General features: G+C 48.1%; 1 protein-coding gene across 1 annotated transcript in view; it reads right to left on the reverse strand.

Annotated features, from left to right (window-relative positions):
* LOC141171752 (NXPE family member 1-like) overlaps positions 1–22,992 on the reverse strand; it is a 243,487-nt gene that overhangs the window by 137,321 nt on the left and 83,174 nt on the right. Inside the window, exon 3 of the mRNA XM_073655393.1 lies at positions 5,927–6,138. Coding sequence (XP_073511494.1) covers positions 5,927–6,138 — 212 coding nt within the window. The remainder of the gene's footprint in view (positions 1–5,926; positions 6,139–22,992) is intronic.

The following is a 22,992-nucleotide window of genomic DNA, read 5'->3' on the forward strand; positions in this document are numbered from 1 at the left end:
CACCTGGTGGACGCAACACGGCTCGGGCGGTCACTGCTGACAGAAGTGACCCGGAACAAATGAACTGTGAGTAAAGACCCTGGACTGTAACTTGTTGTCTGTGTGCTCCTTTGCGCCTGCAGCACTACCGGTACTGGGCCTCTCACCACCATCACTTCCACCATTCACTTCACTGCCCTGGGGCTGCACTCTTCCCGTGGGGAGTCACACCACCTCAGCTGCACCCACCATCAGCCCCAGCGGTCTGCCCTGCAGCGGCGGTTCCTAATGACCGCAAATCCACGGGTGGCGTAGTCGGACATCACTTAAAATATCTAAAGGACTGACACTGGTCTGACCATCCTGAGCCACGGGACCGGGTCGCCACTACTACTCCCCGCATTGCCCTGAAGGCCGGTCCCGAGTGCCCCACGGCCCAGGGGGCGAGTCAGCTTTGGCGTAGTCGGCAGGATTTCGTGCCTGCTAACAACGGGTACTGCGCGCCTGAAGAGAAAGAGACTGTTTTATTGAGATTGACTGTGTTGGAAAATGGCGCCCGCCCCAGAAGAACGAGCGCCATAATGTGCGCGCCAAAGGATCACAGGAAGCCACCTCCCATCGTGGGCCAGGTCCCAGAATGGCGCCAAAGAAGGAGCCCACCCCCGACAGCCATGAGTGTGGCTGTGGAAATGTCCATCAAGGTGGAGGGGTTGCCCCTGAAAGTGATTGTTACCAAGTTGCCCTGGGACCACCCCCAATGGGGGTGGGAAGAGAAGAAAACCGTGGGGCAGGGCGCGGTCTGGATCAGCCTAGACAGACCGCACCTGGGAATGGACGCGTTCAACAGCACCAACCTGTTGGCCCGGAGCCTGCTGCAAGCCGAACCACCCTGCAGCCTGGCAGAGATCCTGGCGCAGCTCCCGAGAGACCCGGAGCGTGCGCAAGCTGCACTGGAGGACCTGGAGCGGAGGATGGTCCGCTCATCGAGTGGAGGGAGGAACTGGCCCGGCAGGCCGAAACCCACCAGCGACAGGCCTCAACTGCACCCCGGAGTCTGCCTGCCTCTGAGGACGGCGCAAGAGGAGAGAGGACTGGAGGCGACGCCGCGGAGGGAGCCGTGAGGACCGAGGCAGGTACAGGGGACGTCACCACCCCAGGCCCAGCAACCGCAAGCCTGCCCCAGCCTCCCGTCGCAGAACCCGAAGCCCTACTCACCGCATCTGTTGCCGCGCCGCCACTGCTCCCAGCTAGGCCTCAAGTGGCGAGCGCCGCGGCCGCGCCCCGCCCGACGCCACGCCCACGAGTGCCCCACGGCCCAGGGTGCGAGTCAGGGGCCCCGACATGGGATACTCATACTCACCACACACGGGGATATGAACACACACACAAAATGCACCACACACTACCACATGCTTTAACACATATACCACCCTCAGCACACACAAAACTCATCTCACAAAGATTTATCAGGCAGCCAATAGCAACCAATCACAGCTCAGCTTCTATTTTGCTAAAGTTAATTAATCTGAGCTATGATTGCTTAATATAGGCAAAAAAGGATATTCTCAGTATAACAAAACTTGTGTAAGGTAATAAGATGTCAATTAGGGTGTGTTGGTGGAAAGGCTGATGTCAGTCACATTACTTCTATGTGAGAGGATATAGAAACTGCCAGTTACAGACTATTTTTACCACAATAGTGCCTCATAAGAAAAGGAATTTCATGGCACGAATGTCAGCTGTTGCGAAAAGAAAAGCTGCATTACGGGCCAATAAAAAATGTGAAGACCGAGAAACAAGGCTGACACACATGAGAATAGCAGCTGCTTCCTCAAGGGCCAATGAACTTTCTGAGAAGAGGGAAACAAGGCTTGTAGACAAGAGAACAAGAGCAGCTTCCTTAAGGGCCAATGAACTTTCTGAGGAGCTGGAAGCGAGGCTTGCAGACATGAAAACAATAGCTGCTTCCTCAAGGGCCAATGAACTTTCTGAGAAGAGGGAAGCGAGGCTTGCAGACATGAAAACAAGAGCTGCTTCCTCAAGAGCCAGTGAACTTTCTGAGGAGAGGTAAGTGAGGCCTGCAGACATGAAAACAAGAGCTGCTTCCTCAAGGGCCAATGAACTTTCTGAGGAGAGAGAAGCGAGGCTTGCAGACATGAAAACAAGAGCTGCTTCTTCAAGAGCCAATGAACTTTCTGAGGAGAGAGAAGCGAGGCTTGCAGACATGAAAACAAGAGCTGCTTCCTCAAGGGCAAATGAACTTTCTGAGGAGAGGGATGCGAGGCTTGCAGACATGAAAACAAGAGCTGCTTCCTCAAGAGCCAATGAACTTTCTGAGGAGAGGTAAGTGAGGCTTGCAGACATGAAAACAAGAGCTGCTTCCTCAAGAGCCAATGAACTTTCTGAGGACAGGGAAGCGAGGCTTGCAGACAAGAGAACAAGAACTGCTTCCTCAAGAGTCATTGAACTTTCTATCTATTTGTTGTGTGGTTTTTGTGTGGAGAATACATTTTTGTTAACACATTCTATTTTGCTAACAGCAGTTATTAACCCGGGCAAAGCCGGGTAGTACAGCTAGTATATATATAAATTTTCACATTTTCAAAATTTTAAAAAGAAAAAGGGGCCAATGCAAAAGTTTGGCCACCCTGCATAGTTAGTGCCTAATAGAACCCTCTTTTGCAAGTATCTCACCTTGTAAACGCTTTTTGTAGCCAGCCAAGAGTCTTTAAATTCTTGTTTGAGGGATTTTCATCCATTTTTCCTTGGAAAATGTATCCAGTTTTGTGAGATTCCTGGGTCATCTTGCATGCACTTCTATTTGGAGGTCTAGGCACAGATTCTCAATGATGTACATATTAGGTGACTGTGAGGGCTATTTTAAAACCTTCAGCTTGCGCATTTTGAGATCGTCTATTGTGAATTTTGATGTGTGTTTAGTATCATTATCCATTTGTAGAAGCCATTCTCTTTTCATCTTCAGCTTTTTAACAGATGGAGTGATGTTTGCATCAAGAATTTGTTTAAATTTCATTTAAACCATTGTTCCCTCTACCCGTGAAATGTTCCCCGTGCCATTGGCTGGTACACAACCCCAAAGAATGATTGATCCACCCACATGCTTAATGGTTGGTGAGATGTTCTTTTCTTGAAATTAAGTGGCATTTTTTCTCCACACATACGTTTTGATTATTGTGGCCAAAGAGTTCTATTTTAACCTCATCGGTTCATAGGACTTGTTTACAAACTGCATCAGGCTTGTTTAGATCTTCTGAAGTTGAATGTTATGGAAAGGATGTAGGAGTGGTTTTCTTCTGATGACTCTTCCATGAAGGCCATATTCGTGCTTGTGTCTCTGAACAGTAGAACAATATACCACAACTCCAGAGTCTACTAAATCTTTCTGAAGGTCTTTTGCAGTTAAGCAGGGGTTCTGATTTGCCTCTCTAGAAATCCTACGAGCAGCTCTCACTGAAATTTTGCTTGGTCTTCCAGACCTTATATTGACCTCAATTGTTCCTATTAACTGCCAATTCTTAATTACATTTTGAACTGAGGAAAGGGCAACTTGAAAACACTTTGTTATCTTCTTATAGGCTTCTCCTGCTTCTCCACCATTTTAATTTTTAGAGTGCCAGCCAGCTGCTTAGTTGAACCCATGGCTGATGTTTTTTGGCATAATGCTAGAGGTGGCTGGGTGTTTATAAAGCTGGGAAATTTGCATCACCTGGTCTTTCCTAACAATGCTAGTGAACAAGCCATAACTCTAACATGTTAATTAAGGTCTGAAACCTTGGTCAAATTTATCTGAGCACACAAATCTCCAAGGGTGCCCAAACTTTTCCATCAACCCATTTTCCTTTTTGTAACTGTTAAAATGTAAAAAAATGACTATTTTTTTTGCTTAAAATACAAAGTAAATGTGTGAACTTTAACTTTAGCCCCTTTTAGAGATCATTTCATCTTCAACTTGCCTTAACTGTTCACAATAATAGTAAGTTTTACCAGGGATGCACTAACTTTTACATGCCACTGAATATCTTATATTTATTATTTTACTTGTTTGAACTCCTTACTATATTTCTATCATTGTAGTTATCCTGTGATTTTCTCTTCTATGGGATTTGCCCTTTGGTAATATTGCATTATTGCATATGTATTTATTATATCTATGTATTGGAACGTTATATTACTCTTTTGCCTGAGTTTTCTTTTTGTTGTATATTTATTATCCATGTAGGGTGTTTTTTATCTATATTTTAGGCTACAACCTGGTATGTTCTTATTTTTGGATGGTTTTGTTTTTAAATGTCTATGTACTGGTCTGTGGATTTCTATGCAAATAAAGTTCAATACATTTTCTGAATAGATATTCAGCCTTAAAGGGAATCTATCACCCCTTGGCACTTATCTGACCTCTAATATGGGCATACAGGTGATAGAATGTGAATCTATACCTTCCTGTATGCCTCATATTAGAGGTCTGGTTGCTGTAAAATGTCTTTTTATTCAGTCAAGTTTCTGATGCTGTGGAGCTGGGGCCTGGAAGAAATCCCTGCCTCCTGTGTGAATTACAATGTTTCTCCCCTACCCTGCATATCACAGTGCTCTGTGATGTGCAGTTTCAGCAGCCAAATCCAGGCACTGAAACATGCAGGGGAGGAGGGAAGCATTGATATTCACACAGGAGGCGGGGATTTCTTCCAGTCCCAGGGACTGGAACACATCAGAGACTTATAAGAATAAAAAAACATTTCACAGCAACAAGACCTCTAATATGAGGCAAACAGGTAAGTATAGATTTACATTTCTATCACCTGTATGCCCATATTAGAGGTCAGATAAGTCCCAGGGGGTAACAGATTCCCTTTAAAGGGGCTGCAGTTTGTTATAAAACAATAAAACATGATGTACTCACCTTTCTTGGGTTCACTGGTGAGTCTCCGCAGCAACTCCCGGTGCATGGCATTGGCTGCAAAACTGAGATCCCATCAACAGTGAGGCAGCCAATCAGCGAGCTCAGCGATTCTACAGGAGCCGTTTTGTTAACACTGATAAAAAGCCAATGAACTCACTGATTGGCTGCCACGCTATCAAAGTGATATCAGTGCCGTAGCAAAAGCCAGAAACTGGGAGCATCAGAAGACACTCACTGGTGGACCCAGGGTAGGTGAGTACAGCTCGGTTTGATGTTTAGCAAACTGCAGCCAGGGTAGAAACTTAATTAAAAGGGAACAGACCCTTTATGTTCCATTTTGTGTCCTTTTGCATATTTGTCAATTTATTTTCATACACTGGCCGGCACCCTTTATGCTCTGTAACTTCTACAGTCCCCATTTTATATACAAATTTGCTATAATTTTTAAATTTATTCATATATTTTAGGAATCACAGAACACAGACCCGAATTGTGTTCTCGTGGGAAATAAACTAACAAAACTATTACACTTGCGTTAGTTATTTTTCTACATACAAAGGTTGCAAGTCCTTTAAAACTAGAAATATATCCTTGCGGAAACCATTATCTACATCGCACTTCACATTACGTTTTATGTTTGTATGTTCCATTTAGAAGAGACAAATAGATCAGATAAACTTAATTAGCATCCTGTGCTGGTGTAAACAGAGGCAAAGGGGCTCCATGGATTTACATGGGGCCCATCTTGTTTTGAGAACAGCCATAAAAAAGTCCTACAGGCAGAACGTTTTCTTCAGCTCTGAAATTAAACAAAAAAACGGAAAGAAGACAGATCCCGTATAAAGTATTGGCGCTGGTATATTTCAGTTTAAAACAAGAATGCACTGGATGCTAATTACATTGATTTGTTCTGTCTGTTTAAACAGAACAGACAAACAGAAAGCAGTTACTTGTGAACATAGCCTAACACTTTGCTAAATTGTTATACAAACTGGCTATGTTTATTCTTTTGTTAAAAGCAAAACTTACTTTTTATTTTGCTCTCAATATAGTAATACCACTGTTTTAAAGTTGAGTCTCCAAAGATGTGAATAAACTTTCCCCGGAGGCATGTGTCCAATTCTTCTAGGCTTTCATATGCAATCATACTGCATCCTTTTGGATACCACACATTCTTCATAGCATATCCACTGGGATATTCCAACTTCATTCCAATTTTGCACCTTTCCTTAATGGAAGCACTGGAAGTACTGTCTGTTAAAATAAAATCATTAGTGAACAATCCATTTCTGCAATCAATCACATTTAGGCCACAGCCCCACTATCAGTATTTGGTCAGTATCTGGTCAGTATTTTTTCTCAGGAGTGGGAGCCAAAACCAGGTGAGGAGCAATCAGAGAAAAGGTATAATAGAAACAAGTCACCAATTCTGAATTTATCACCCATTCCTGGTTTTGACTCCCACTCCTGAGAAAAAATACTGACCAAACACTGATAGTGGGGCCTTGACCTTAGGGAAAGAAAAAGGAGGATTCTTTTATATGTGCTACTTTGATGCCATTTTAATGTTATTCTTAAAGAGAACCTTCCAACAGTTTGAGCATGGTAAACTGGCCACATCATAGAATAATGACTGCAGAGTTGAGTACATGGTATTTTTTTTTTAAATTTCTCCTATCCATTGCGGAAATATTAGTTTGTAAATCTTAGGCTATAGTTTCTGAAAATGATTCTTCTCTGAGGGCGTATACCGCTTCCCCTGCATGAGGTTGAATGATCATAAGCAGGGGAGAAAAAAGACCCTTTATCCTCACTTAATTAATCTTTGCAACTACTGTGTAGAGATACAGAAGAGCTGAGTTATGTGGGGGAGGGTATGAGCTAACAGCACTGTGAGATGAGATCTACAAGTGTTTGTGATGATACATAACTTCAGCTACTGTGTAGAGATATGGTGGAGCTGAGTTATGTATCATTACCATCACCTCCAGATTTCATTTCACAGTGCTGTCAGATCTCTCCCTCCCCCCACACTGACTGTCATAAGATGAGATCAGGAAGTGGTTCTAATGATACATAACTGAGCTTTTCTTTATCTCTACACAGCAGCTGCAATGATTAATGAGGAGAGGAGGGCATATTATTTTCTTTCTCTGTGTGTTGCTGCCTGCTTATGATTGGTCAAACTCATACAGGGGAAGAAGTACACACCCCCAGAGACAAATGGCTACTAACACCAAGTTGAACATAACATGAATTATAGGCTAAACTTTACAAACTAGTATGTCAACAATGGAGAGAAGGAATTACCAAATGAAAACAACATATTACTCAGCTCTGAAACCACAATTCCATTATGTGACCAGGTTACCTTGCTCACACTCGTGAAAGGTACTCTTTAAATTCAATGTCAAGAGTGAATTATTTTTTTCCACTAATAAGTCTTCAAATGTTTATCCATTTTATGTTTAATTCAAAATTCTGTGAAAAAAATGTGAGGATTTTATTTGCTGGTTTTGTTACCTGAGGCTGAAACTACACACAAATAGAGACAAACCAATTTTTTAAAATTATTTTTACCAGTAATGCACTGAATTGTATTCCCCATTTTAACCTGCAGGACATTTCCTTCCAGTATATCATGAATAATTAACTCAAATTTTAGTTTTCTATTTTAACCTATTGATTATAACTAGAGTCTTAACCCCTTAATGACCGGAGCATTTTCCTTTTTTGCGTTTTCATTTATTGCTCTCCTTCTTTCCAGAGCCATAGCCTTTTTATTTTTCAGTCAATATGGCCATTTGAGGGCTTATTTTTTGCAGGACAAGTTGTAATTTTAAACGCCATCACTGGTTTTACCATATTGTGCACTGGAAAATGGGAACAAAATTCCAAGTGCTGTGAAATTGCAAAAAAATGCAATTCCACAGTTGTTTTTTTGTTTTTTTTATCACGTTCACTGAGTGCTAAAACTGCCTTCCATTATTATTCTCCAGGTCATTACGAGTTCATAGACACCAAACATGTATAGTTTTTTTTTTATTTAAGTGGTGAAAAAAAAATCCCAAGTTTGCTGAAAAAAAAAAAAAAAAAAAAAAAAGGCACCATTTTCCGAGACCCATAGCGTCTCCATTTTTCTGGTTCTTGGGCCAGGTGAGGGCATATTTTTTGCGCGTCGAGCTGATGTTTTTATTGATACCATTTATGGGTAGATCCTATGTTTTGATCGACCGTTATTTCATTTTATTTCAATGTTATGACTACCAAAAAAACTTAATTCTGATGTTTAGAATTTTTTTCTCATTACGCCGTTACGCGAAAGGTTAAACTTTAATATATTTTTTATTTTTTTAATATTTTTAAAAACATTTTTTTTACTTTCTGCTTGCTTCAATAGTCTCCATAGGAGACTAGAAGTAGCAGTTTCCTGATGGCTCTGCTACATACAGGCAATGAGCACATTGCCTGTATGCAGCAGAAATGCTCATGTGCTATGAGCACTGACCACTAGGTGGCGCTCATAGCAATCGAGACATAACAACCACAGGGGTCTGCTGCAGACCTCGAGTTGTCATGCCAACCCATCGGTGACCCGCGATCATGTGACGGGGCCACCGATTGGCGGGGCTAATGCCGCACTTTTTGTGCGATGTTAAATGCCGCTGTCAGAGATTGACAGAGGCATTTAACTGGTAAACAGCCGCAGGTGGATCGCGATTCCACGTGCGGCTATTGCGGGTACATGTCAGCTGTATAAATCAGCTGACATGTGCCTGGTCTAGTGCGGGCTCAGCGCCAGAGCCCCCACTGAACCAGGGGTTACGACGTGGTGCGTACTACCACGTCGTAAAGGGGTTAAAGTACACCTGTCATTTCAGATGGTTCTTAAAGAGGTTGTCCCGGATTTTATCATTGATGGCCTATCCTTAGGATACGTCATCATTGTCTGATTGGGGATGGTGCAACACCCGGCACCCCCGCCGATCAGTTGTTCCTTGTGTCGATAGCAGAAGCGTCTGATCAGTTATAGAGCTGCAGAGCTATGTTGCCTGTTTAGTGGACGCGGCTAGGTACTGCACAGCATCTATCAATTCAAATCAATAGGATGTGCAGTACCTGGCCGCTATTCCGTCGACAGCTGTGCTGTGCAGCTCAGTTTCTGAGCAGTCCCGGCCACCACTGAGACCCCTGTGATAATAAGCTGTCACGTGTTTCACTGACTAATCTGATTGGAGTAATACTTAAAACTGAACTTTTATTGATAGAGTAAGAATAAAAATACGAACATTAACAAAGAAAACAAAAAGTGAGAAAAAAAAAAAAGTGATATAAAATGAAGTATTCCCCAGCAGCTATTAAGGGTTACGAACAGATGTACTGTATATATTCTGCTAGTTAAAGTGCTATGCGTGCAGGATATTATCCTAACCAGTGATGGGCGAACCCGTGACTGTTCGGGTTCGGCTGATTGAGCCGAACGCCCAACAGTTTTTTTAAAAGTTTGGGTTTGGGTATCAGAACAGTACCCATACCCCAGACCTGAATACGGACCCCATGTGAATAGGGGAGCCGAATAACCCTGGTTTCCCGCTCTGCCACTTGTGTGACAGCGCAGGAAACACAGGCTCCGATGAGAGGTAATAGCATTACCGTGGTCAAAGCGCTGTGGCATTGTGCTGACAGGTGTCAGCATGATCCCACACCTGTGACAGTGACCCGCCGTAAAAAGCTTACTGTGGGTCATAGGCGCCAGTTGATGCTACTACTACCACCATCAGCCGGCACCTACTGCCATAATAAACAGTGAGCGCAGACACCTCTGGATGGGAGCAGTAGTCTCCCATGCGGCCCGGCGCCTGTGCTATGCTGAAAGTAAAAAAAAATGTTCAAATTAATAAAAAAATGTTCAAATAAAAATAAAATACATTATAATCTCTTACACCTTGTCCCCGATGTTCTCCGCCCCTGCAAAAAAAAAAAAAAACACCATATACCAGGCCTGGGCAAACTGCGGCCCGCGGGCCACATCGGCCTTCTAACTGCTTCTGTGCGGCCGCTGACACAGCCAGATGCAGGAGAAAACCTGAGCTGTGATTCTGACATAACTCAGACTCGGCATTCTGATTGCAGCTCCGCCCCCTGTGGATGCTGTCTTCTCATTGGTGGATGCGAGGATCGTCAGTTCCTTGTTTGCTGCAGAGCTGCTCTAATGTCTGCAGTAGTGATGGGCACTTTTTGGTGATCTGGTTCTTCTGACTCCTCTCACCAAAAAGAGCCTGCTCTTTTGGATCCTAAATGGATCCCTATTAAATATGTGTTTGTAAGGGGGGAAACCGGGGTGTAAGTACTTTTAGAACAAGGGATCCGGAACTGCCGGGGTCGTGCCTCTGGTTGCAGGAGGAAGACGGACTGCGAGCACAGGGGTCAGGTGACCGGGGAGCTGGGGGCGTGTCTAGGAAGAGGGAAAAAAAAGGAGGTCTGCGCGAGAAAGCAGGGAGTTGACAGTTGAGGTCAAGCCCCACTAGAGGGAGAAGAGACGCAGGGTCCGTTGAGCCGAGCAAGTGAGGTGCAGTGTTCTGGACTAGGGGCTCAGCAGGTCAAACCGAAGACCGCCCGCTGCCGCCAGAAGACGGAGCATTGTTTAGTCAGGAAAGCCAGAAGAAAACAACACCGGCATCAGCCGGCAACTGCCTTGTGGGGAACAAGAGTCAGCTAAGTGTAAAACTGCCGATTACAACCGTGTCGACTCTGCTACATCTAGCCAAGATTGACCCTGTTACAATAAATCCCCCCCTGCTTATTAACCCTGTACTGGCTGCTCTGTGTTTCTGTGTCCCTGCATCTAAAGTACCTGTGTTACATTTGGCATAGTCGGCAGGATGCAGTCTTTAGACACAGACACTGCAGATCAGCCCATCCTGGATCTAGCTTGCCGCTGGGGGCCATGCTCAGCAATTTCCCAAAGTTCACCGGGGACAATAGGATGCTGTGGGACTGGGTTGAGAGAGTTAGGAGTATGTTACGTATGCATACGATGACCCCAGCTATGCAAGCCGAAATAGCCCTACTGGCCCTGGACGGTGAGGCCCTGCACTCCGTGATGTACCGCCCTCCTCATGACCGAGATACTGTAGAAAAAGTGGTGCGGATATTGGAGGAGATGCATGGGGATCCCACCAATGTAGGAGAGCTGAGGATAAGGCTGTTTCACCAAGTGCAGCAGGAGGGGGAGACTGTGACGCAGTATATTAATGCATTACAGAGGGTGCATGCCTATATCACTAGAAAAGGCGACATGGGGAATTTGGGAATGGGCCCCCCTGACGTGATCTTAAGGGACCAATTTGTGGCAGGTCTCAGGGATGTGAAACTGAAGCAGGCCTTGCGTATGACTTTTCTAGAAGTGGGGGCGGAGGCACGTGTGAGAGAGCAGGAGATGGGGGTGACGGCCCTGGCAGGGATGGTCCGGAGTAACGAGGTACCCACCCCGCCTGCAGCTGAACCGGAATAGGCTCGAGAGATGCAAAAGGAGATACAGGAGATGCGGGGTGACACCAGAGATACCCGGATCGATTGCCCCAGTTAGGGAAAGAATTGAATTCAGGCCCCGCCCTGCAGGAGAGTTCCATAGAGAAGTGAGGCAGCCCTACACAGACAGAGACACGACCTGCTGGAAGTGCGGAGGCGGAGGACATTACGTCAGGGGCTGTGCAAGCTGAAGGCGTCCCCAGTCGGGGCAGCCATTAAACTAACGGGCTCCGTGTTTGAGGGACACACCCCAGAGCCTAAGGAAGGGAAAAGAAAAAAAGGAAGTCCCAAGGACCTAGTTTCCTCCAGCCCGACTGTCTTGGCTGAAATAAGCGGTCGGGCTGTTCACTGCCTGATTGACACGGGTTTCCCAGGTGACTACGATGACAGAAGCTTACTTTCAACAGCGATTTCCAGAGATAGTGTGGCCTGAATAGGGACCAGTAATTAGACTCACGGCAGCTAATCAATTACCCATCCCGGTCGCAGGGGTGGTACGGATGAAGATCCGAGTGTGTGGAAAAGATGTGGAAAAAAAAGGGGTTGTCTTGGTCGCAGTGGGAACCGGAAGTGGACCCCCGGTGACCCTCGGAATGAATGTGCTGAAAGAGATTGGGCAAATCCTGATTAGTGAGCTGAAAGAGATTCCTCTAGACCCACGAACCCCCAAAGGAGGGTTTTTCAACAATTAATCTGAGCCGCCCAGGCTCAGGAGACGTCGAGTGAAGGGAAGGTCCTGGGGAAAATAATAGTACCAACAGCTACGGTGCTCATTACTGCCAGGACAAACTGTACTCACGTTACCCGCACTGGCCTGCACACCTCTTGAGGGGGTCTAAGTTCAGATAGAACCAACATCAATGGACAAAGTACCCCCCAGACTCCTGGTGGCTCGGACACTGGCCACCATCCAGGGTGGCAATGTTATAGTGCGGTGCGTTAATCTGGGCGAAGGTTAGCCCAGATTCTGGGAAAACTAGAGAAGTTGGTGTGACCTGATGTGGTACAATTGTCTGCTGCACGAAGAGACCCCTGGACTCTGGTGGTCACCGTGCCGCCGGAATCCCACCGTGCTAGTACTAAGGGGGGGCAAAGAATCCTAGAACAAATGCGGGCTGAATTGACGGGACTTTCACCTCGACAGGTGCAGCAGGTTGAGGAGGTACTGGAGAGGTACCAGGAAGGCTTTGCTCAACATGAGGATGATTTTGGTTGCACCGAAGCCATTATCCACGAGATTCCCACGGGGAGCGCTGCCCCAGTGCGGGAGAGATACCGGCAGACACCTCCCCAGATGTATAAAGAGGTTAAGGAGATGCTAGCCCATATGTTACAGAATGGTGTGATACGTAAGAGTCAGAGTCCGTGGGCAGCCCCGATTGTCCTGGTCAGGAAAAAAGATGGGACCCTGCGGTTCTGTGTGGACTATAGACGACTGAATGACTGTACAGTACGAAACTCTTACTCCATACCCCGAATCGAAGAGTCCCCGTCGGCCTTAGGGAAGGCAAGATACTTCTCCTCCTTGAATCTGGCCAGCGGGTATTGGCAAGTGCCCGTGGCCGAACATGACCGTGCGAAGACGGCATTCATATTACCCATGGGACAGTTCGAGTTCAATCGGATGCCCTTCGGCCTGACTAACTCCCCCGGGACGTTCCAGCGTCTGATGGAGAGGTGCCTGGGCGATTTGAACTTCGAGGCGACACTGATTTATCTTGACGACATAATTGTCTATGCCGAGGAGCACCTCCAGCGACTGGAGCAAGTACTGAGTCGCCTACAGAGTCATGGCCTAAAGGTGAAGCCCCATAAGTGCCACCTGTTTCGCAAACAGATCGAATATCTCGGACATACTGAGTCCGGTGAAGGAGTCAGGCCTACCCAGGAAAAGGTGGCCGCCGTACAGGAGTGGCCTACCCCGAAGACAGTGAAGGACGTTCGGGCCTTCCTGGGACTTGCCTGGTACTATTGAAGATTCGTGAAGAACTTCACCCGCATAGCCAAACCTTTGCTGGAGCTACTTAAGGGAGTGCCGGCGGGCTCCAAGAATCAGGCGATTTGGTGGGGAAGGAGCCAGAAAGAGGCCTTCCGTGTCCTAAAAAGTGGCCCCGACCGAGGACCCAATACTTGCCTATGCGGATTTCTCCCAACCATTCATATTCCACACTGATGGGAGCCTACATGATCTGGGAGCCGTGTTATCCCAAGTACAGGAGGAGAAAGAGCGCGTGATTGCGTACGCCAGTCGCTCCCTTCACGACTCTGAGAGGAACCCAGATAATTATAGCTCTTTCAAATTAGAGTTGCTGGCTCTGGTTTGGGCAATGACCGAAAAGTTCACAGAGTATTTGTCAGGGGCAGAAGTACTGGTGAGAACAGATAACAACCCACTGGCTCACCTGGAGAATGCAAAATTGTGGGCCCTGGAGCAGCGATGGGTGGCCCGCATGGCCAGGTACCGGTATAAGATCGCCTACCGGTCTAAGGCAGAGAATACTCACGCAGATGACCTCTCCAGAGTGACATATGAACAGCCTGATCATGACCGAATGAAGATTTGGAGGCGGATGAGGTCCCTAGCTTCTGAAGTTTCGTGGGAACGCTGGTCGCAGCACAGGGACAGATCGGAGAGACGTCGGAAGAACAAGTGCTAGGGCAGCCAAGAGATGACTGGGTCCGGCTTCAACAGACTGACAAAGAAGTTGCCCAATTACGTCAATGGGTGGCTTTGAGACAGGTCCCCCAGTCGAAAGAAGAGGAGTACCCTGTCCCCGGGGGCCCTGAAAATGCTGGGACAATGGGAGAGACTTTGTTTGCGAGACTGGCTGCTGTACCAATGGGTACAGCTACTGCAAGAGTTCGGGATCACTTGGCAAGTGGTAATCCCAGAGAAGTTGGTCGGAGTAGTGGCTAAGGGGACTCATGAACGAGGGGCTCACTTCGGACCAGAAAAGACATTTCAGTGGTTGCAGAGGCTGGTGTATCACCCCCGACTGCACGCAACAATAGAAGACACTTGTCGAATATGTCGGAGCTGTGAGCTGGTTAAGCCCCCGGAGCAGGGGGTCCCCATACAAACCATTGAGACTTCTGCCCCCTTGGAGGTGCTGATGATAGACTATTTGACTGTTGGACAGGCGCATCTTGGGTATGAACATTGCCTGGTGATGACAGACTACTTCACAAAGTTTGCGGTGGTGACCCCGACCAGAGACCAGACCGCCGAATCAGCTGCGCAGGCCATCTGCCGAGACTTCATTCGGGTGTACGGCTGCCCAAAGAGGATCCATTCCAATCAAAGTGCCTGCTTCCTGGGCCGGGTGATGGAAGAGCTGCACCGATTGTACAGGATTGAGAAGTCACGGACTACTCCTTACCACCCTCAAGGAAATGGGGCCTGTGAAAGCTTTAATCGGACACGGATCCAAATGCTCCGCATGTTGGAGGAAGATCGAAAGGTACGATGTCCTGAGTTTATGGCCGAGCTGGTGTGGGTCTATAACAACCGAGTGAATAGTACGACAGGGTTCCACTCCTTATACCTTACTGTTCAGGCGGAGGGGCGAGAGATTACCGAGTTAGAGCTGAACCCTGAGCAGGACTACTCACGGACGGGGATTTCTTCCTTGGTCCGGGAACACCGGCATCGACTGCAAACCCTCCGACGGTTGGTACAACAAAAGCTTCGGGAGCTCAAACATCATGAGACATTGCCTCTTCGAGGGACAGCTCTGAGGCCCGGGGAGCGGGTGTTGGTTCGAGACAGGCGGCCCCGAGGAAAACTGAGTAGGCGGTGGGAATGGACCCTGCACCGAGTGAAGCGCAGGGTTGTCGCTGAAGGACCTGTGTATGAAGTTCAACCCGATGGGGCTGAAGGAGCCCCTACCAGAGTTGTTCATCGTACAGTAGTATGCTGCGGTCCTGTCTTTCTAAAGATGACGAAGATGAAGAAGGATCATCTGCTTCTAGAGAGGGTCACAGTTGCCCCAAGCCACGATGTGGATGAAGAAGAATTGTTGATTCTACCTCCGAGCCCTAGCACTCGATTACCTGCAGTCCCCAGTGCAGGCGGTGAGGGAACACCATCAGTTGAAGCCACCGGGCAGACGGAGATTGGGAATCCAAGTGTCCCTGCATCCCCCATCGGTCAAACTGAGTTACGCCGGTCAGAACGGACAACAGCAGGAGTGCTTCCTCACTGTTACGAACAAGATCAGTTTATATGGCAACGTATTGTCCAGGAAGTCCAAGAATGTGAACGTTTGGTGAAGGAACTCTCGCCCGTGGAATGGCGAGTTAAAGGAGAGCGGGAGTGTAAGGGAGAAGAGCGGGGTGTAAGTACTTTCAGAACAAGGGATCCGGAACTGCCGGGGCCGTGCCTGTGGTTGCAGGGGGAAGACAGACTGCGAGCACAGGAGTCAGGTGACCAGGAAGCTGGGGGCTTGTCCAGAGCCAGAGCTCAGGTGACCGGGGATCTAGGGGGGCGTGTCTAGGAAGAGGGAAAAAAAGAAGGTTTGCGTGGGAAAGCAGGGAGTTGACAGTTGGGGTCAAGCCCCACTAGAGGGAGAAGAGACGCAGGATCCGTGGAGCCGAGCAAGTGAGGTGCAGTGTTCTGGACTAGAGGCTCAGCGGGCCAAACCAGAGACCGCCCGCTGCCGCCAGAAGACGGAGCATTGTTTAGGTGGGGAAGCCAGAAGAAAACAACACCGGCATCAGCCGGCAACTGCCTTGTGGGGAGCAAGGTTCAGCTAAGTGTAAAACGGCCGATTACAACCATGTCGACTCTGCTACATCTAGCCAAACTGTGGATTGTCGGTTATAGTCTGTTAACTGCTACTCCCCTTGTTGTCCCCTTATTTCCTCTGTTACTCCCTGCTTGGAGATTGACCCTGTTACAATAAATCCTCCCTATTTATTAACCCTGTACTGGCTGCTCTGTGTTTCTGTGTCACTGCATCTAAAGTACCTGTTACATGTTCACCATAGGTGAACACATATTTAGCATGATGTTGATTCGCCAAAACTCCACCCACCCATGGCATAAACCCCGCCCACTCACTATTAGCCAATTAAATTAAAGTGTGGGTGGGGTTTGGTTCGGGTGGGCGGAGTTATGACTGCTGAACACTGCAATTTTACACTCAGTGAGAGCCATTCAGAGAAGTTAGTGGCTCTCACTCGGGTGCCTGCTCCCTTCAGTTACAGAAGGGAATTTGTGTCGGATCATTCACGACTGACACATCACTAGTCTGCAGGTCAGGAGCGTTCAAGAAGAGGGAACACCCATCTGCTGCACATAATGAGCAAGTAGCTTCTAAGTGGAGCCCCATAGTATAAAATAACAGCTAGGAGCTGACATTGTGTCTGCTGTGCTGATCAGCTCCTTTCTCAGCAGTTTACCTTCAGTGAAAGCAGCTAATTATCAGCATCTCCTGAGTCTTCTCCTGAGCTCAGGCTGATAGGAGATAACACTTGTATTCCTAGTGAATGATTGCCCCCTCACCTGGCATATTCTATGTGCCCCCCAAACTGCTCCTCTACTGCCCCCATATACTTTGCTGCCTCCCGACCTTTGCGTGAGGTTAACCCTTACCTCACCCATTGCACTGAGCTTTTGAGTTATTGTGCTGTGTTGTATGTCCTGTGCAGGAGAGGTAAGGGTTAAGCCCCTCACAGTGCTCCCTGCTGTGATCTGTGACTTATTACAGCCATAGAGTGCAATAAAGATTCCCCCCTCTTTTCTGCCAGTCACCTCCTGCCCCACATGAGATGTGGATCTATGCATGTGGAACAGCAGTGGGCAAACAACTTTTTTCCCAATGTATGTATTGATTGATCAATTGCTAATACTTGTTATGATAAACTTTATTGCAGCAAGTATCATCAGGCTTTGTTCACACAACTATATTTTCAGTCCTAGTGCTTTTCGTGAAAAAAAAAAAATAACCCTTTCACTTCACTTCACTTTTCACTTCACACGGACAGCACTAGCAGCAATGCTCTGCAATTGAGCTATTCAGATTACAGTTTAAGGCCACGGCCCCACTATTAGTATTCGGTCAGTATTTTTTCTCAGCAATGTGAGCCTAAATCAGGTGAGGAACAATCAGAGAAAAGGTATAATTATTATTATTATTATTTATTTATATAGCACCATTGATTCCATGGTGCTGTACATAAGAAGGGGTTACATACAAAATACAGATGTCACTTACAGTAAACAAACTAACAATGATTGACTGGTACAGAGGGAAGAGGACCCTGCCCTTACAGGCTTACATTCTACAGGAACAGGGATGTGTTGAGGCACAGAATTCCAGAGGAGAAATCCTGGAAGCGATTGGGTGAGGAACGAATAAGCATGGAGGAGAGAAGGAGGTCTTAGGAGGACCAGAGATTACGTAAGGGAATATATCTGGAGATTAGTTCAGAGATGTATGGAGGAGAAAGGTTATGGATGGCTTTGTAGGTCAGTGGTGGTAGTTTGAACTGGATACACTGGGCAATTGGGAGCCAGTGAAGTGATTTGCAAAAGGGGGGTAGCAGAGGAGTATCGAGGCGAGAGATGAACCAGTCACGCAGCAGAGTTAAGGATGGACTGGAGGGGTACGAGAGTGTTAGCAGGTAGGCCACAGAGGAGGGTGTTGCAGTAGTCGAGGCGGGAGATGATGAGGGCATGCACAAGCAGTTTAGTAGATTGAGGGTTGAGGAAAGGACAGAGTCTGGAAATATTTTTGTGCTGGAGGCGACAGGAGGTGGCGAGAGCTTGGATGTGGGGTTTGAAGGACAGGGCAGAGTCAAGGGTTACTCCGAGGCAGCGGACTGCCGGTACAGGGGAAGGTGTGTTGTCATTTATTGTGATAGCAAGTTCAGGTGGGGAAGGTATGTGTAGCACCCTGAGGATTCGGCTGCTACAGGGGTATTGCACCTCAACCCAGAGGTGTGATATTCCACTCCCGGGTAAGGATGGAGTGTGGAACTGAGCTCGGTAGGCTGCATGCACTACACACGTCCCATTTCCGAGGAGCAGACCGACGGTACTCCCACTTAGAAATGTGCAGGTACGACCGAGTCTGTTCCTGGCTGGAGTGGGAGGGGGGTGGTACATCCCAAGTAGTGTAGGGGCAGATAGGGGGAGCAGCCTGGGTAAAGATAGGAGCTCATTGGGTGCTGGTCACCTGAGCTCACACATAGAGGGTGTATATAAGGTGGGCACCAACTAAGAACAGGGTCAGTTGCAGAGAGAAAGTCAGCGAGCAGAGGAGAAGAGAGACCCAGAGTGAGAGAGGAGAAAGAGAGACCCAGAGGGGGAAACAGAAGAGAGGACTCTAAGAACCCAAATTAAATCCCCGGGTGAAGAGTCGGCATCAGGGTACCGGAACCCAAGCTGGTGGGGGCAAAAACACACCCCAGCCAGAGACCGGAGGCCGTGGGCAGCGTCTGCCACGGCCACCCACCACATCCACCACGAAGGCATACCACGTGGAGGGTCAGGGAACCCAAGGCCAAGGGTCTCCCAACAGAAGGCCCGAGGGAGCTGGACCTGGGTGGATCAATAGTGGGGACGGCCAGAGAAAGGACAGAAGGAGAGCTCAGGGTCACGCTCCGGACTTATTTGGGGGTTGGCTGGATCCAGAACCTGGTGGACGCAGCACGGCTCGGGAGGTCACTCGAAGCTGGAGTGACCGGAACATCAGCAGTGAGTAAACATCCTAAACTGCATAACCCGACTCTGTCTCTGATTGCCGTCTACACTGCATCACCACAACCCCCATCCTCTGCACCTGATCCCCCTGAGGCTATACCCCACCCGTTGGGGGTTATACCATCAAAAGCTGCACCTACACCATCAGCCTCAGCGGACCCTGCTGCAGCGGCGGCCATAGTGACCGCAATACAACGGGTGGCGTAGTCGACATTAAGAACTTATTAACATCTGTAGGACTGCCACATACAACTGAGTTTGACACCCTGGGCACGGACCGGGTCACAGCCACTCGGAAGACTACAACTCCCATCTGATCCGGCTCCGGATATTCCCCCTAAAGAATATGGCCCAGGGGGCGCGTCATATGCGAGACGAGATGGGGGAAAGATGATGAGTTCAGTTTTGTCCACATTGAGCTTGAGGAAGTGAGAGGAGAAGGGGGAGTATATGGCTGATAGACATGCTGGGATTCTGGACAGCAGAGAGGTGACATCTGGACCAGAGAGGTAGATATGGGCATAGGCGGATTATAATGAGGGCAATCCGGGCTACCGCCCGGGGCCCCGAGCCTGCAGGGGGCCCGCGGCTCCGGGCGGGGTGTCTAATGCCGGATTGCCCTCATATGTGCGGGCCGCCGCGGCACATACTGGTAGCAGTGGCGGGAAGGGGGACCCCGGACCGCTCCCCCAGCAGCGGCTGCCGCTACTTCTTCATCGGCCGGGCCAGCACTGCAGCAGTTAACTTCCTGTGCTGGCCCGGCCGCGTCACTGCTAGGAGACATGGCCCTGTGCGCGGCCGTGTCTCCTAGCTGAGACGTCACGCAGTGCGCGCCCTTCCTGCACTGCTGCAACGGAGAAGTCAGAGCAGGCAGGAGGAATGGAGCCGGGGGATGGTGAGTCTGTGTGTGTGTCTGTGTCTGTGTGTGTGTGTATGTGTATGTATGTATGTATGTGTGTGTGTGTTATGTATGTGTGTGTGTATGTATGTGTGTGTGTGTGCAGGTGTGTGTGTGTGTGCAGGCAGATATCATTGTGTGATGTCTGTTTATATGTATTTTTGTGTTTCAAATGTGTTTATGCGTGTATGTATATGTCTGTATATGTTTGTGTGTGTGTGTGACTGCGTGCGGCCTCCTGCTGAGTATAGTTGGCGCCGTGCAGCCTCCTGCTGTCTCTGGGGTGGGGGCGCCGTGCGGCCTCCCACTATGTATAGATGGCGCCGTGCGGCCCCCCGCTGTGTATAGATGGCGCCGTGCGGCCCCCCGTTGTGTATAGATGGCGCCGTGCGGCCCCCCGCTGTGTATAGATGGCGCCGTGTGGCCCCCCGTTGTGTATAGATGGCGCCGTGCGGCCCCCCGCTGTGTATAGATGGCGCCGTGCGGCCCCCCGCTGTGTATAGATGGCGCCGTGCGGCCCCCCGCTGTGTATAGATGACTACGTGCGGCCTCCTGCTGTGTATAGATGGCTACGTGTGGCCTCCTGCTGAGTATAGATGGCGCCGTGCGGCCTCCTGCTGTCTCTGGGGGGGCTCCGTGCGGCCTCCCGCTGTGTATAGATGGCGCCGTGCGGCCTCCCGCTGTGTATAGATGGCGCCGTGCGGCCTCCTGCTGTGTATAGATGGCTATGTGCAGCCTCCTGCTCAGTATAGATGGCGCCGTGCAGCCTCCTGCTGTCTCTGGGGGGGCGCCGTGCGGCTTCCGCTGTGTATAGATGGCGCCGTGCGGCCTCCTGCTGTGCATAGATGGCTACGTGTGGCCTCCTGCTGTGTATAGATGGCGCCGTTCGGTCTCCTGCTGTCTCTGGGGGGGCGCCGTGCGGCCTCCCGCTGTGTATAGATGGCGCCGTGCTGCCTCCTGCTGTGAATAGATGGCTCCGTGCGGCCTCCCGCTGTGTATAGATGGCACCGTGCAGCCTCCCGCTGTGTATAGATGGCTACGTGTGCTCAATATTGCATCATACAATTAATTTAAGGCTATGTGCCCACGATACAGAAATGTTCCGGATTTTTTTTTAGCGTTTCTGCATCTCCCTGGCAGAAAAAACGCATGCGGATTGTACATGCGGATTGTACATGCGGATTGTACATGCGGATAGTACATGCGTTTTTCCTGCCAGGGACATGCGGATGTGAAGCGTTCTTCACTTGCATTTCCGCATGCGGGTTGACAAGCGCTTTCCAAGCGATTTTAGCATCACTTGGAAAGTGCTTGACAACTTGGTCACACTATATAAATCCATGCAACCAGCATGGATTTATATAGTATGACCGTAAAAGAATGATAAAAAATAAATATATACCCGTCACATGACTAAATGACGTCATGGCAGGTCCTTTTCAGACCATCGCGAGCTTCCGGCTAGCCAGGACGCATCGGATAAAGACACCGGGGGCCATCAGAAGGTAAGTATAATATTTATTTTTTATTTTATTCTTTTTTTACAGGTTCTATGGTACCCGGGTCCGGAGGAGAGTCTCCTGTCCTCCACACCCGGGTACCATCCGCACATTGAAACGCATGGATTCCACATCTACAGATGCAGGGATGCGCATTTCATGCGTTCTAATGCAAGTCAATGGCGGCGCGCTTCCGCAAAATAATTGGTAATGCTGCGGATTTTTCGCCAATGATAATCCGCAGCGGAAATTTCCGCAGCATGTACACAGCACATGCGGATTATCATTGGGGAACATGGCAGACCTTCTACCAAGCGTTTTTTAAGCATTTCTGCAGCGGAATTGCCGCTGCGGAAACGCTTAAAAAACGCATAGTGGGCACACAGCCTAAAAAAAAATATTATTAATATTGTGCCAAATTAATTTCACGTGAACTATCACATGATCTATCACAGGGGATCATGTGACATGTCACGTCATAAATCAGGTGTGTGTGTGTGGGGGGGCCGCGCCTTCTAAACTGCCCGGGGCCCTTGCTACTCTTAATCCACCCCTGGATATGGGTGTCATCAGCGTACAGATGGTATTGGAAGCCATCGGATTTTATAAGCTGTCCCAGGCCAAGGGTATAGATTTTGAAGAATAGGGTCCTAGGACAGAGCTGTGAGGGACTCCAACAGAGAGGGGGCGGGATGAGGAGGTAGTGTGGGAGTAGGAGATGCTAAATGTGCGGTTAGAAAGGTATGAGGAGATCCAAGATAGGGCAAGGTCTTTGACGCCAGAGGAAGAGAGGATCTGTAGTAGGAGGCAGTGGTCAACTGTGTCAAAGGCAGAGGACAGGTCAAGAAGAAGGAGTACAGAGAATAATAGAAACAAGTCACCAAATCTGAATTTATCATCCACTCCTGGTTTTGTCTCCCACTCCTGAGAAACAACTGACTGAATACTGACCAAATACTAATAGTGGGGCTGTGGCCTAACACAGACCCAATATCCATGTGAAAAAGATCACAGCGTGCAGCGGTCTCTTCTGTGTGTCGGATAACACTCACCTGTCTACGAGTGTGCAGAAAAAAAAATTGTATGAATCATCTGTATGGAATCTGAGTTTTACAGATACATTTTTATTACAAACATAGGAAACCGTGTTCGTTCTTGGTAATGTTATTCACTTCTGATATATAAAAATGGATGACAATACAGATGATAAATATAGTCTGTCTTTCTGGATGACAATCATATGATTTTTTTTATACGCTCGTGTAAAAGTAACCATATAATCACCTGCTTTTTATAAAGTGATAAAATTAATACTGTGCAGAAATAAAGGGGCGGTCCAAAACCGAAGGTGAATTTCATACTAAATGTCTATTTAATTCATTTAATTTGCTTTTCTAGTACAGTTCAATTAAAAATTCCCTACCGTTTTCTCTCTACTCTAACTTCCTGTCTGCTTGTT

Source organism: Phyllobates terribilis, unplaced genomic scaffold (assembly GCF_046119375.1).
Source record: "Phyllobates terribilis strain yellow unplaced genomic scaffold, ASM4611937v1 Scaffold_12__6_contigs__length_324123572, whole genome shotgun sequence".
Lineage (NCBI taxonomy): Eukaryota > Metazoa > Chordata > Amphibia > Anura > Dendrobatidae > Phyllobates > Phyllobates terribilis.